The 15,180-nt window shown below is 41.3% G+C and overlaps 1 protein-coding gene across 1 annotated transcript in view; it reads right to left on the bottom strand.

The window, feature by feature from the left end:
• The window catches only part of kmo (kynurenine 3-monooxygenase), a 41,484-nt gene extending 26,304 nt beyond the window's left edge, over positions 1–15,180 (bottom strand). Inside the window, exons 1-3 of the mRNA XM_073050599.1 lie at positions 14,995–15,180; positions 4,649–4,718; positions 1,620–1,717 (exon numbers count right to left, since the gene is read on the bottom strand). Coding sequence (XP_072906700.1) covers positions 1,620–1,717; positions 4,649–4,718; positions 14,995–15,069 — 243 coding nt within the window. The 5' untranslated portion in view covers positions 15,070–15,180. The remainder of the gene's footprint in view (positions 1–1,619; positions 1,718–4,648; positions 4,719–14,994) is intronic.

Raw genomic sequence — 15,180 nt, 5'->3', positions numbered from 1 at the left:
TTTTGTGTGTCTTTGGCTTGGATTTCCAGCATCTGCAGAATCATTTGTTTTATAACAAGTACCACTTCTAGTACCACATTCTCCGGTCACCTTATGCAAAAGTGTTGAACATCCAGATTAAACTCAGACCGAGTTGAAGGACCATGAACTCTTCTGTTCAGTTCCCAAAGTGGACACTTCAAAGTCTTGGACAAATGTCACCAATACTGTCTCCACAAAATCCTCCAAATCCTTTGGCAGGATCAATGAGCCAATAACCGTGTCCATTCCCAGGTCAATGATCGCAACATTAAGGGTTGAATTACATTCTGCCAGTTCTAATGGGCAGGCCACATTGCTCACATGCCGACACTAAACCCCCACCCCACCCCCACCAAACAGACAGCCTACTCGGAGTGGTCTAAGCCAGAGATTACCAGGTGGATGGAACAATCCAAGGACTTTGAAAGGATGAGGGATAAAGATAAAGCAGAAGAAATAAAATTTTTCACCAACTAGTGGGAATCACCAGCTCATTCAGAATGAGGACCCAGGACTGAATTGAGCAAAAATCAGGGTAAGAAATCCAACTTGACGTATCATAATTGACATGTTGTGAAATTTGAGGTTTTGTGGAAAAACAATAGAAGTTATTACATGCTACAATAAGAAATAAAATACTAAAATACTGCAAAACAGAATAGTTAAAGTTGTGTTCAAAGACTATTCAGAAATCTGATGGTGAAGGTGAAGGTGCTGTTCCTAAAATATTGAGAGTTGTCTCTTCAGGCTCCTGTACTTCCATCACAGTGGCAGTAATGAGAAAAGGGCAAGTCTTGGATGGTGAGGATCTTTAACGATGGATGTTGGCTTTTGGGCACCACCTTTTAAAGATGTCCACATTGGTTGGAAAGCTTGTGCTCATACTGGAGCTGGCCGAGTCTACAATACCCTGCAGCCCCTTTCCATCAATGAACCTCCCTAACACTCCTGCTCCATATCCCCTCTCCCTGTTGTGGCAGAGTCTAGCCTCAGCAGCAATCTCAGATCCAAAAACGGGAGGCAAAGCGAGTCATCCTCATTCCAAGAGATTGTGATGAAGATAGTTACAGGTTTGAGGATATTGAAATAATGAGAACGATGGCTGATGGATATTCAGTGACAGGGAGAGTGAAGTTGGGTACTTAGGAGAACTAACATAGATACAAAATCCCATGGAAAGTCTACTGTATAATGAATGGTGTCATCAGCAACTGTTCTTTATTATAGGCCTGATTCTGGACATTAAATACTTGGACCTGAACCATATTTTCTTCTGAGTGAAAATGCTACAACAGTCACCAACTTAATCAAAATCTTTGTGGATCAGCATTGTCCTTCGAGAACAAACTGAATTTTCCCAAACCAGAAGCTTTGGGTGAGCAAGGAGATTTGCAGTCTGTTGAAAGCTAAATCTGTGGAATTCACCAGCTTAAAACAGTTTTCTTCAACACTGGCAGAATCCATTAACTTAATTCTGGCTCACCAATTTGCATAGATAAACAAGGCAATTAATTAATCCTCCTTTAAAATAAAGAAAAAAATCGTGTTCACACTACTCCATTCCATCAACTTCATGAGAAAATCTACTTTCACCATACCTGGTCCTCCACTCCAACAGCTTTCAAAGCCTGCCGACCTCTGTAAGATAAGGCAAGATTGATACTTCTTCCCCGTACATCTTTAGCAGTTCGAATATCTGTCATAAAGGGAATGGGAGATGTCAAGGCACTCTTCCCTTAAATACATCACGATCCATTAGCTACCTTCAAGTGTAGGATCCCCAGGAAATACTCTGACATTCACAGTCTGAACAACTGTGTAACAATAATCACTTCCAAGAATCTGACATAAAATTGAAATAGGAAAGTATACAAGGCTGCAGAGAAGAGCAATTCTTCACCTTTGATCTCAGCTGATGAACTTTGTCGGGTCCTTCTGCTATGGCAGTCATTACAAAGACTAACTTCCTCCTTATTCCCAAGCATACACTATGAAGAAGGGACCACTGTCGTAATTGACAATCAAGAATAATTTTTCTGCACCTTATCATAAAACGTCATAATAGTGCCATTCAAATTACCAGCTTTGAGAAGTTAATAGCCAAATAGTTTAGAAGCTGGAAATCTTCTGCTTTGTGCCAGTTTTGTAAACAGGTAACAAAACTGTCACTCTTGCATTATTTAGTCACCAGTCTGAAAAGGATTTAATACCTATGCATTGTATTAAACTAAATTCAAAGAATTTTTGAATAGTATTTTAACAATGAAGAATTCCAACCCCTTTATTTATGCAGTGATATTAGTTATGGAGCCAGCCATCAGATTATAGACAATAGACAGTAGGTGCAGGAGTAGGCCATTCGGCCCTTCTAGCCAGCACCGCCATTCACTGTGATCATGGCTGATCATACACAATCAGTACCCCGTTCCTGCCCTCTCCCCATTTCCCTTGACCCCACTATCTATAAGAGCTCTATCTAACTCTCTCTTGAAAGCATTCAGAGACTTGGCTTGGCCTCCACTGCCTTCTGGGGCAGAGCATTCCACATATCCACCACTCTCTGGGTGAAAAAGTTTTTCTGCATCTCTGTTCTAAATGGCCTACCCCTTATTCTTAAACTGTGGCCTCTAGTTCTGAACTCACCCATCAGCGGGAACATGCTTCCTGCCTCCAGCGTGTCCAATCCCTTAATAATCTTATATGTTTCAACCAGATCCCCTCTCATCCTTCTAAATTCTAGTGTATACAAGCCCAGTTGCTCCAATCTTTCAACATATGACAGTCCTGCCATTCCGCGAATTAACCTTGTGAACCTATGCTGCACTCCCTCAATAGCAAGAATGTCCTTCCTCAAATTTGGAGATCAAAACTTCACACAATACTCCAGGTGGGGTCTCACCAGGGCCCTGTATAGCTGCAGAAGGACCTCTTTACTCCTATACTCAATTCCTCTTGTTATAAAGGCCAGCATGCCATTAGCTTTCTTCACTGCCTGCTGTACCTGCATGCTTGCTTTCATTGACTGATGTACAAGAACACCTAGATCTCGTTGTACTTCTCCTTTTCCTAACTTGACTCCATTTAGATAGTAATCTGCCTTCCTGTTCTTGCCACCAAAGTGGATAACCTCACATTTATCCACATTAAACTGCATCTGCCATACATTTGCCCACTCACCTAGCCTGTCCAAGTCACCCTGCATTCTCATAACATCCTCCTGACATTTCACACTGCCACCCAGCTTTGTGTCATCGGCAAATTTGCTAATGTTACTTTTAATCCCTTCATCTAAATCATTAATGTATGTTGTAAACAGCTGTGGTCCCAGCACCGAACCTTGCGGTACCCCACTGGTCACAGCCTGCCATTCCAAAAGGGACCTGTTAATCACTACTCTTTGTTTCCTGTCAGCCAGCCAATTTTCAATCCATGTCAGTACTCTGCCCCCAATACCATGTGCCCTAATTTTGCCCACTAAGCTCCTATGTGTGACTTTATCAAAAGCTTTCTGGAAGTCTAGGTACACTACATCCACTGGCTCTCCCTTGTCCATTTTCATAGCTACATCCTCAAAAAACTCCATAAGATCAGTCAAGCATGATTTTCCCTTTGTAAATCCATGCTGACTCGGACTGATCCTTCTACTGCTATCCAAATGTGTTGTAATTTCCTCTTTTATAATTGACTCCAGCATCTTTCCCACTACTAATGTCAGGCTAACCGTACCATTTCAATTAGTACCACTTCAAAGCAAAAGAGGTGGGAAGTTAAACAATTTTAAGAGGTATTCTGGAGACATTTAAACTAATAAAATTTACTAGTAAAACAGAACTAAAAATTTCCATTCAGTAGATCATTTCTAAGTCACGATAGCTCCAAGGCACTTTCATTCCTCTTGCCTATTAATGGAGTAGCAGGGTTCCATTCCTGAATCTTTTCAACCAGATTTCTGCCCAAGTCACCTCTGCTCAAAGGCACAAATAACTCTGGTGCTGTTTCCTTCTATCACGCTCTAAATTGTGATATAATCTGAGTATCCCTTCCAAGCTTACTTACTGTTGTCACTTGGCTCAATTATACAACTCATATCTTAGCCAGATCTTTTATCTTCCTTTTGTGTTCACATCCAGAACCTGTTCCCAACCCCTCACCCCATCAATTTACAAGTTGCACTTAGCCCAAAGACATGATTGGACTGATTTTAACTGAACTAGATGGTAAAAGTGGAATATAAAACTAAGTAATTGCCAATAACTCAGTATAAGCAACCAAAGGCGAATTTCTGCCCCTTAAAATAAAAACATCTTACAATAAAGGTATCAATTTCAAATTATTTTATTGATTTAAAGTATGACTAAAGAATTGAATAGCTATCTGGATGGGATTCTCCAGTTAAACATGTTAAACACTGACATAAATAATGATTCCAAAATCATTACACTGGAAGAATGGGATGTGGATAGGAATTGCAGTTTGCACTATTTTAATATAATAGACATAAATAATCAGGCCTTAGATTATTTAATAACTATATACTTGATGGATACTTCTGATCTATAAAGAAGACAACAGAGCAAATCTGAGATGTGTTTGAATACAGCGAAATAGAATACATAGTGAGACCTACCTTTCCGTGCTTCATAAACTTCCACCTGGAAGCCTCGCTTTGCAAAAAAACATGCATTTAAAGCGCCAACCTGGGGAAAGAAAATACTACTTGTTTCTCTGCAGATTAACAGCACATCAACAATTGCACCACCATCTGTGAATGCAATGGCTTTCAGCAGCATTCATTTCTGAAGAAGAAATAAATTTGGAGAGAAATGAGAACAATAATTTAATTCACTTGTGGATGACTACAGACCTTTATTTTGGCTGCTTTCTTGTCAACTGGGTACATTTTTACCTGGTTGCATTGACATGAGAAGTCTAATGGCGCAGGAGAAAAAAAAATTGTTCTAAAATTGTTGAGCTTGGGTATTCAGACTCCTTTCCCTCCTCCCTGATGGGAGCAATGACAAGGGAGCAAATCTCAAACAGTGACAATCCTTAACGACAGATGCTGCCTTTCTGATGCATCGCTTCTTAAAGACATCCTTGATGATGGGCAGGGTTATGCCCACAATTTGACTGGCTGATTCAATAACCTTCTGTAGCCACTTGCAGTCCTGTGCATTCGAGCCTCCTGTGATGCAGCCTGTCGGAATGCATCACTGTACATCTAGAAAATTGTAAGAGCCTTTGATGACATACCAAATCTCCTCAAATGTCTTAATAGGTAGAACTGCTCATGCAACTTCTTCATGATTACATCAATGTGTTGGGCCCAGAATTGATCCTCTGAAATGCTGACTCCCAGAAATTTAAAGCTTCTCACCTTCTCCACCACTGACCTATCAATGAAGACTGACGTATGATCTTTCAACTTCTCCCACCTGAAGTCCACAATCAGTCTCTTGATCTTGCTGGCACTGAGCTTAAGGATGTTGTTTCACCACCATTCAACCAGCTGATCTATCTCCCTCTTGTAAGCCTCCTCATCACCATCGGATGGTCTACCAGCAAAAGTGGCATCAGCAGCAAATTTATAAATGGTGTTTCAGTTGTGCTTAGTCACACAGTTATGCATGTAGAGAAAGTAGAACAGTGGGATAAGCATGTGTCCATGAGGTGTACGTGTGTTTATTGACAGTAAGAAGTTGTTAACTGCAGTCTTGTGATGAGGAAGCTGAGGATCCAGTTGCAGAGGGAGGTGCAGAGGCCCCAGTTTTGAAGCTTGGTTATTAGTATTGAAGGTATGATGATGTGAAATACCAAGCTGTAATTGATTAACAGTAGCCTGATGTTATAACCTGTGGTTGTCTCGGTATTCCAAAGCAGAGAGCCAGTGACATTGTATTCATTGTGGCGATCGACAAATTGCAGTGTGTTCAGGACCATCCTCCGGTGACGAAGTGCTTTGAGAGGTTGGCTATGGCTCAAATTAACTCCTGTCTCAGCGTGGACCTGGACACACTGCAATTTGCCTATCACCACAGTAGGTCTATGGTGGATACAAGATCTTTGGCTTTTCACACAACCTTGGATCACCTAGACAATGCAAATACTTATATCAGAATACTGCTTATTGACTACAGCTGAGCATTTAACACATTCATACAGTTCTGATCAACAGCTCCAGAACTTGGGCCTCTGTCCTTCCTCTGCAACTGGATCCTTGACTTCCTAACTGGAAGACCATAATCTGTGTGGACCAGAGAAACCAACATTGGCAAAGGGGTGTGTGCTTAGTCCACTACTCTACTCTCTCTACACCCATGACTGTGTGGCTAGGCACTGATCAAATGCCATCTATAAATTTGCTGATGATACAACCATTGTTGGCAGAATTTCAGATGGTGATGAGAGGACGTAACATATATTAGCTAGTTAAGTGGTGTTCCTGCAACAACTTTGCACTGAACAAGACCAAAAAACTGATTGTGGACTTCAGAGAGGTTAAGAAGAGGGAACACACACTAGTCCTCAGAGGGATCAAGAGTGGAGTGTGTGAGCAACTTCAAGTTCTTGTGTATCATTATCTCTGAGGACCTAACCTAGATCAAACATATCAATACAGCTACAATGAAGGCAAAACAGTGGCTATACTTCATTAGGGCTTTGAGAAGATTTGGTATGTCACCAAATACACTCGAAAATTTCTACAGATGTACAATTCAGAGCATTCTAACTGCTACATCACTGTCTGGTATGGGAGGGTGGTAGTTACTGCATAGGATCACGATAAGCTGCAGTGTTGTAAACTGAGTCAGCTCCATCATGAAAACTAGTCTCCATAGTATCCGGGACAACTTCAAGGAGCGATGCCTCAAAAAAGTGGAATCTATCATTAAGGACCCCCAATTCCCAGGTCATGCCTTGTTAACGTTACTACCATCATGGAGGAGGTACAGAAGTATGAAGACATACACTCAGCAATTCAGGAATTGCTTCTTCCCCTCTACCATCTGATTTTAAATAGACATTGAACGCATGAACACTACATCACTACTTCATTTGCAGTGGGAGGGAAAAGATCCAGTTGTTGTGGATGTGGGTATCAATGAAATAGGTAGAATGAGGAAAAAGGCTCCTCTGAGGGATTTTGAGCAGCTAGGGACTAAATTAAAAAGTAAAACCAAAAAAAAAGTAGCAATCTCTGGATTACTACCTGAGCCACGTGCAAATTGGCATAGGGTCAAGAAGATTAGAGATTGAATCAAGTTGGTCAAGATGATCTTTGAGGAAGGGCTTCATAGAATGCATCCGCGGTGGCCTTCTTGAACAGCATGTTACTGAACCTACAAGGGAACATGCTATCTTAGTTCTGGTCCTGTGCAATGGGACAGGTAAAATTAGTGATCGTTTAGTTAAAGATCCTCTTGGAAAGAGTGATCACAGTATGACTGAGTTTATCATACAAATGAAGTTGCAATAGTTCAATCTAAACTAGAGTATTATGCCTAAACAATGGAGACTACAATGGGATGAGGGAGGATTTGGCTAGTGTAGACTGGGAACACAGGCTGTTGAGGAACAGTGGAAGACTTTCACAGATTTTGCACAATGCTCAACAAAAGTATATTCAAGTTAAAAGCAGGAATAAGGGTGGAGAGAGCTAGCCTTGCATAACTAAGGAAATTAAAGGCATCAAACTCATGTGTACAAAATCACTAAGAGTCGTAGCAAACTGGAACACTGGGAAAACTTTAAAAAGCAACAAAGAACCAGTAAGCGAGCAATAAAGAAAGGGAAGATAGATTATGAAAATAAACTAGCACAAAATAGAAAAATGGATAGTAAAAGTTTTTCTAATTATATAAAGCAGAAAATGGTGGCTAAAGTGAATGTAGATCCCTTGGGAGAATGAGAAGGAGGAATTGATATCGGGTAATGAGGAAATAGCTGAGGCTTTGAATGACTATTTTGTGTCAGTCTTCACAGTGGAGAACACATCTATCATGCCAAAGAGAGATGTTATGGATGCAATGAGAGGTGAGAACCTCGATACAGTAGCTATCACTAAAGAGGTAGTGCTGTCCAAACGCGGGTCTGAAGATAGACAAGTCCTTTGGTCCTGTTGGAATGCATCCCAGGGTACTGGAAGAAATGGCAGAAGTTATAGTAGAGGCTTTGGTGATAATTTATCAAAATTCTCTCGACTCTGGGCAGGTCCCAGCGGATTGGAAGATGGTGAATGTCATGCCACTGTTCTAAAAAAGATGAAGGCAACAGGCAGGTAACTGTAGGCCAGTTAGTTTAACATCTGTAGTTGGGAAAATGCTTGAAACTATCATTAAAGAAGAAATAGTGAGGCAGTTGGAAAGAAATGGATCCATCAGGCAGACACAGCAAGGATTCAGCAAAGGGAGGTCCTGTTTAACAAACTTACTGGAGTTCTTTGAGGATATAATGAGTGCAGTGGATAGAGGGGAATGGATGGATGTTATTGGATTTCCAGAAGGCATTCGATAAGGTGCAGCATAAAAGACTCATCCACAAGATCAGGAGTCCCAAAGTTGGGGGTCATGTATTAGCATAGATAGAGGACTGGCTACCCAATAGAAAGCAGAGAATTGGGATGCATGAGTTTTACTCTCGTTGGTAATCAGTGATGGGTGGTGCGCCACAGGGCTCAGCGCTAGGCCCAGAACTATTCACAAAATAAATTAACGATCTGGAAGAAGGGACCAAGTATAGTGTATGTTTGCTGATGACACTAAATTGAGTGGATAAGCAAATTGTGCAGAAGGTACGGAGAGTCTGCAGAGAGATATAGATAGGTTAAGTGAATGGGCAAGGGACTGGCAGATGGAGTACAATGTTGGTAAATGCGAGGTCATCCACTTTGGCAGGAAAAATGGAAGATCAGATTATTATTTAAATGGTAAAAAATTGCAGCATGTTGCGGTGCAGAGGAATGCTTGTGCATGAATCACAAAAGGGTGGTTTGCAGGTGCAACAGGCTATCAAGAAGGACAATGGGATGTTGACCTTCATTGCTAGATGGATAGAATTTCAGAGCAGGGAAGTTATGCTGCAACTGTACAGGGTACTGGTGAGGCTGCACCTGGAGTACTGCGTGCAGTTCTGGTCTCCTTAATTGAGGAAGGATATACTGGCTTTGGAGGCAGTGCAGAGGAGGTTCACCAGGTTGATTCAAGAGATGAGGGGGTTATACTATGAGGTGAGATTGAGTCACCTGGGACTGTACTCACTGGAATTCAGAAGAATGAGAGGAGATCTTACAGAAATGGAAAATTATGAAAAAGGATAAGATAGAAGCAGGAATGTTGTTTCCACTGGTAGGTGAAACTAGAACTAGAGGGAATAGCCTCAAGATTCGGGGGAGTAGATTTAGGATGAAGATGAGGAGGAACTGCTTTTCTCAGTGAGTGGCGAATATGCGGAATTCTCTGCCCAGTGAAGCAGTGGAGGCTACCTCAGTAAATATATTTAAGACAAGGTTGGATAGATTTTTACATAGTAGGGGAATTAAGGGTTATTGGGAAAAGGCAGGTAGGTGGAGAGGAGTTCATGGCCAGATCAGCCATGATCTTATTGAATAGCGGAGCAGGCTGGATGGGCCAAATGGCCTACTGCTGCCGCTATCTCTTATATTCTTATGCAAGTCTCACAATGTATGCCAGGGATATTAAACCTGAATTCTGATTCTGAGTTAATTCCAGCCATAACCAATCTGTCCAAGCATTTTAATATGTATATGTGAGAGCTAGCATGCAATAGTCATTGTCGCAGGTTACACTGCTCTTCAGGGGCATTTGTCTGATGCCCAGTGAGAGCTGGAGATGTCCTTGCATACTCCAGCCTGTTAGTTCCTGAATCCTTGAAAACTACCTTGCTTTTTTTTCCCACAATATTGATTCTTGCAATTTATAGATTTTTATGTTACAAAAGAATAAAGTTCATGTCATATGTCAGCTAATTTGGCTTCCACAGATGACAATATTGATGCAAGCATGACATAAGAGCTATCTAACTGCCACAGTGTAATGCTACTGGCCAAGGCCAGCACCTCATCTGCACATACACTCAGTTTATGGTTGAAGTGTGGGGAGAGAGTGAAGAATGGAAAAATCAGGATTAGAATGTAAACTGGTTAATTTTTAATCATGCCAATCATTATCACAAGTTGTACCATAAATTCTACTGCACGTTGGTAAATCAATGTCTGACAGATGACTGCACACCCCACCTAATTAATACAACCTAATTGCCTGCATTTTCTGCTCCTTTATCTCCTAGAAACTGTGTGTCAATCATAAAATCCACCCAAAATACAGGTTATTTTTAACTCTACAAATCAAGTTGTTCTACAAATGGTATGCCAAGTATATGGAAAGGCAACACGAGTGTTGTACTAATATTACTTTAATGGACACAAACTGGTATAAAAATCATTTGTTTTTACGTCTTTCTAGGATTAAATACTACCAGTCACTTTATGAGAATCAGGTTTATTATCACTGACATATGTCATGAAAAGAGGAACAGTGAGGCACACAGACTGTTCACAAACAGAAAATGCTGTGCAAAACTCAGATCCGACAGTATTTGCAGAAAGATAAACAGAGATAATTTTTCAGTTCAAAAACCTCGTAACTAGTAAAGAAAACAAGTTGATTTTGAATTGCAGAAGGTGGGGGTGGAATGGACAGGGCAAAGGCTATATCTCTGATAAGAATATTGTTGTCATTGTCATGGGGCCTTGTTCCGTGCTGTTGTACTCTTCAGTCAATCTAGTCCTTGTCGGCCTAGTCTTCTACATAGTGCCTTCTCCCTGTACTCAGACCATAACCACCCATATCTCTCTCATCCATACTTCTCTTCTGGTTAACTCCCACAGTCTAAAGACATACCAGGTAAGCTAACTGGTCAATGCAAATTATCCAGTGACTACGTTAGGGTTAATCGGGGTTGTGGGATTGCTGGGGCGGCATGATCATAGGGCCAGAAAGGCCTACTCCGGACTGTATTGCTAAATAAATAAACGTCACAATTGAACTCACATCATCCATTTCCACTGGCAACCCAGTCCACATTCACACCATCCTGAGTGAAGACATCACTCAAACATTGTCTTTTACCCTAAACTTATGTACACTAGTTCTAGTCTTAACCAACCTGACGGGGAAAACCATAGAACCATAGAACATTACAGCGCAGTACAGGCCCTTCAGCCCTCCATGTTGTGCCGGCCTATATAATCCTTTAAAAAAAGTACTAAACCCACACTACCCCATAACCCTCTATTTTTCTTTCATCCATGTGCTTGTCCAAGAGGCTCTTGAATACCCCTAATGTTTTAGCCTCCACCACCATCCCTGGCAAGTCATTCCAGGCACTCACAACCCTCTGTGTAAAAAAACTTATCCCTGATGTCTCCCCTGAACTTCTCTCCCTTAAAAGCCTACAAGTATTCACCCTATCTGTATCACTCAAATTTGTATATTCCTACAAGATCTCCCCTCATTCTTGTGCTCAAGTGAATAAGGTTACAGGGCCTTTTCCTATAACTCAGAGTCTTAAATCTCAACATCCATGTACATTTTCTCTGCACTCATTGAAGCTTATCAATATCTTTCCAGAACTGCACACAAAGTCTTATACAACTTCAATACAACATCACCTCTCTTGTTCCTTGTTTTATGAAAGCCAATGTGCCAAAAGCTCTCTTTATGATGTTACGTATTTGTGACGCCATTTTCATGGAATTTATGTATCTGTATTCCCAGGCCTCTTTGTTCTGCCACAAACCCCAATACTCTACCATTCACTGTGTAAGTCTCACTCTGGTTTGCACTCCTAAAAGTGAAACACCTCTCTTGTCTGCATTAAGTTTCATCTGCCATTTTTCAGCCCATTTTCCCAGCTGGTCTGGATCCCAATGCAAGATTTGATAGACTTCCTTGCTGTCCACTACATCCCAAATCTTATTTTCTACAAATTTACTGATCTAGTTTACCACATTATCAGTTTAATCATCTATATTATATATTAAACAATGACAGATCCAACACCAATACCTGCAACGGACCACTGGTCATTAGGCCCCAATCAAAGAGACAACCATCTACTATCATGCTCTGGCTTCTCCAGCCAAGCCAATGTGAAATCCAATTGACTACTTCATTTTGAATGCCAAGCAACTTAACATTCAGGACTAACAGCCCATGCAGTACTTTGTCAATGGCCTCGAGAATAAAAGGTGGTCACCACCTTTTCTTCATCATCTTCTTGGGAACCTCTACAAAAAAAAAACTCTTAAGATTGGTTAGACATAAGAACATACGAAATAGGAGCAGGAGTCGGCCATCCGGCCCATCGAGCCTGCCCCACCATTCAATAAGATCATGGCTGATCTGTCCGTAAACTCAGCTCCATCTACCTGCCTTTTCCCCATAACCCTTAGTTCCTTTACTATGTAAAAACCTATCTAACTGTATCTTAAGTATATTTAGTGAAGAAGCCTCAACTGCTTCCCCGGGCAGAGAATTCCACTGATTCACCACTCTCTGGGAAAAACAGTTTCTCTTCATCTCCGTACTAAATCTTCTCCCCTGAATATAGATATAACCTGCCATGCACAAAGCCATAATGACTATCCATATTCAGACCAACTTTCCAAATTATTACACATCTGATCCCTCACAATACCATATGACCATAAGATATATAAGCAGAATTAGGCCATTTGGCCCATCTAGTCTGCTCCGCTATTTTATCATGGCTAATCCATTTCATTCTCAACATTCTCCTGCCTTCTCCCATATCCCTTCAGGCCTTGACTAATCAAGAATCTATCAACCTCTGCCTTAAATATACCCAATGGCTTGACCTCCACAGCCGTCTGCAGCAACAGATTCCACAGATTCAACACTCTGGAAAAAGAAATTCCTCTTCATCTTCATTCTAATAGATGTCACTCTATTCTGAGGCTCTGTCCTCTGGTCTTAGACTCCCCCACCTTAGGAAATATCTTCTCCTGAGCCACTCTAACTGGCCTTTCAACATTCGACAGGTTTCAATAAGGACCTCCTCATTCTCCTGAATTCCAGTGAGTACAGGCCCAGAGCGATCAAACACTCATGTGATAATCCTTTCAATCCCAGAATATTTTTTTGTGAATCTCCTTTGAAGTCTCTCCCATGTCAGTACATCCTTTCTTAGATAAGGGGCTCAAAACTGCTCACCATACTCCAAGTGATGCCGCCCAGTGTTTTATAAAGCCTCAGCATTACACACTTGCTTTTATAGCCGATGTTCCACTGTTAGGAAGGGTGCTAAGAATAAATAAACTGGAAAATTATAGGCTGGTGAGCCTGACGACACATGTGCGTTAATTATTGGGACTTAAGGCTTTGTGGCCAAGTGTGCCAACAATACAAAGATAGGGGACGGGGGAAATAGTTTTGAAGAAGCAGAGAGGCTACAGAAGGACCTAGGCAGATTAGGAGAGGATTGGGCCAATTCCACTCACACTTCCGCCATGTTTACTTCTCCCTCTGCAGCACTGAGGCATGAAACTGCCTCAGCTGTTACGCACTTTGTATCTGCGAGCGTCATGGTGATTTGATGAACTGAGGCTGAGGCAATGGGCCCACTCCAGCTGCTCTGGGCCTATGGACTATGCTGTTGTTTGCTTTTATTATTTGCATGATTTTTGGTTTTTCAACCCCTCCTTTCTCTGCGCATTGGGTGTTGGCTGTTTTTTTTTAAATGGATTCTTTCAGGTTTCTTGTTTTGCCTGTAAGTAGGCAAGTCTGAAAGTTGAATAATGAATACATTGTTTGGTAATAAATGTACTTTGAATATTCTATTCCTCTCAAAATGAATGCTAACATCACATTTGTCTTTCTCACCACCAATTCATCTTGCAAGTTAACCTTTAGGGAATCCTCCACCAGGACTCTCAAGTCCCGTTACACCTCGGATTCTTGACTTATCTCACCATTTAGAAAATAGTCCATGGTTTTATTTCTTCTACCAAAGTGACCATACACTTCCGGACACTGCATTCCATCAGCCACTTTGGCTATTTTCCTAATCTGTCTAGGTCCTTCTGTAGCCTCTCGGCTACCTCAAACCTACCTTCCCCTCCAGCGATCTTCACGTCGTCTGCTGCAAACCCCATCATCTAACCCACAAGTGATGTCAGGCTCACCAGCACCTCAACATGATTGGGATAATCTGCCAACAATGTACTTTGTGCCATAATATACTGGGGGGGGGGGGGGAGGCAGTTAGAGAATCCGATCAAAGGAACATAAATGCATTAAATTGAAAGCAGTGGGACAGCAAGAACACAGGGAAATATAAATGCAAATCATGTCTCTCTCAAAGATCTGAGGCATTCCCTCTGTTCTGTTCATTCCAGTCTTAAATTCTGCAACTTAAAATGAGCCCGTTTTCAGTATTCCGTACTGCTGAAGCTCTTTGTGCTGAAACGTTAACTCTGAGTCTCCTTCCACGGGCAAAACCTAATCTGCTGAGCGTGTCTACCATTTTCTGTTTGTATGTCAATTTCCAGCATCAGCAGGTTTTTGGACTCCTAATCGCTCCAGGAGTCATTCTGTATTTGATTGATACCCGTCCCTACCCTGCAGCGTAATGTAATGATTACTAACTCTTCTAAAATAATTCCCAAAGGATAAACATTTCACAATGCAGGTTTACAATAATGATTTAGAACTCCCAAGTCTAAAACCTATTCTCAGTTACTTAAAGCTGCCCTGGCATTTTACACTGGCTTTTCTCGAATTATAAGCATGAATTGTAAAATTCGGTTCTCTCTAAAACACTTTTGAATTGTTTTTTATAGGATGCGACTGGAACTCGATCTCTATGCCTTGCGAGCAAAGGCTTCCTCCTGGTATAAAATTGCAACGATTTTTAACTCCGTCTGAACCTTACCAAGCCACCTCCAACAATCACGACTTTCTTTGTTTTCCCACTCTCGTAGTTTTGGGAACTTGATCGTGATGACATTTTACAGACAGAAGAAGTCGCTACCTCCTTCTCATCAATCGCACAGACCTCACTGAACTGACACCCACATTGAATGCTGTTGATAACCTCTCTAGTTTCAACTCCGTAGAA

The sequence above is a fragment of the Hemitrygon akajei genome, chromosome 7 (genome assembly GCF_048418815.1).
Source record: "Hemitrygon akajei chromosome 7, sHemAka1.3, whole genome shotgun sequence".
NCBI classification, from domain to species: Eukaryota; Metazoa; Chordata; class Chondrichthyes; order Myliobatiformes; family Dasyatidae; genus Hemitrygon; species Hemitrygon akajei.
This window is presented reverse-complemented; position numbering and strand designations above follow the sequence as displayed.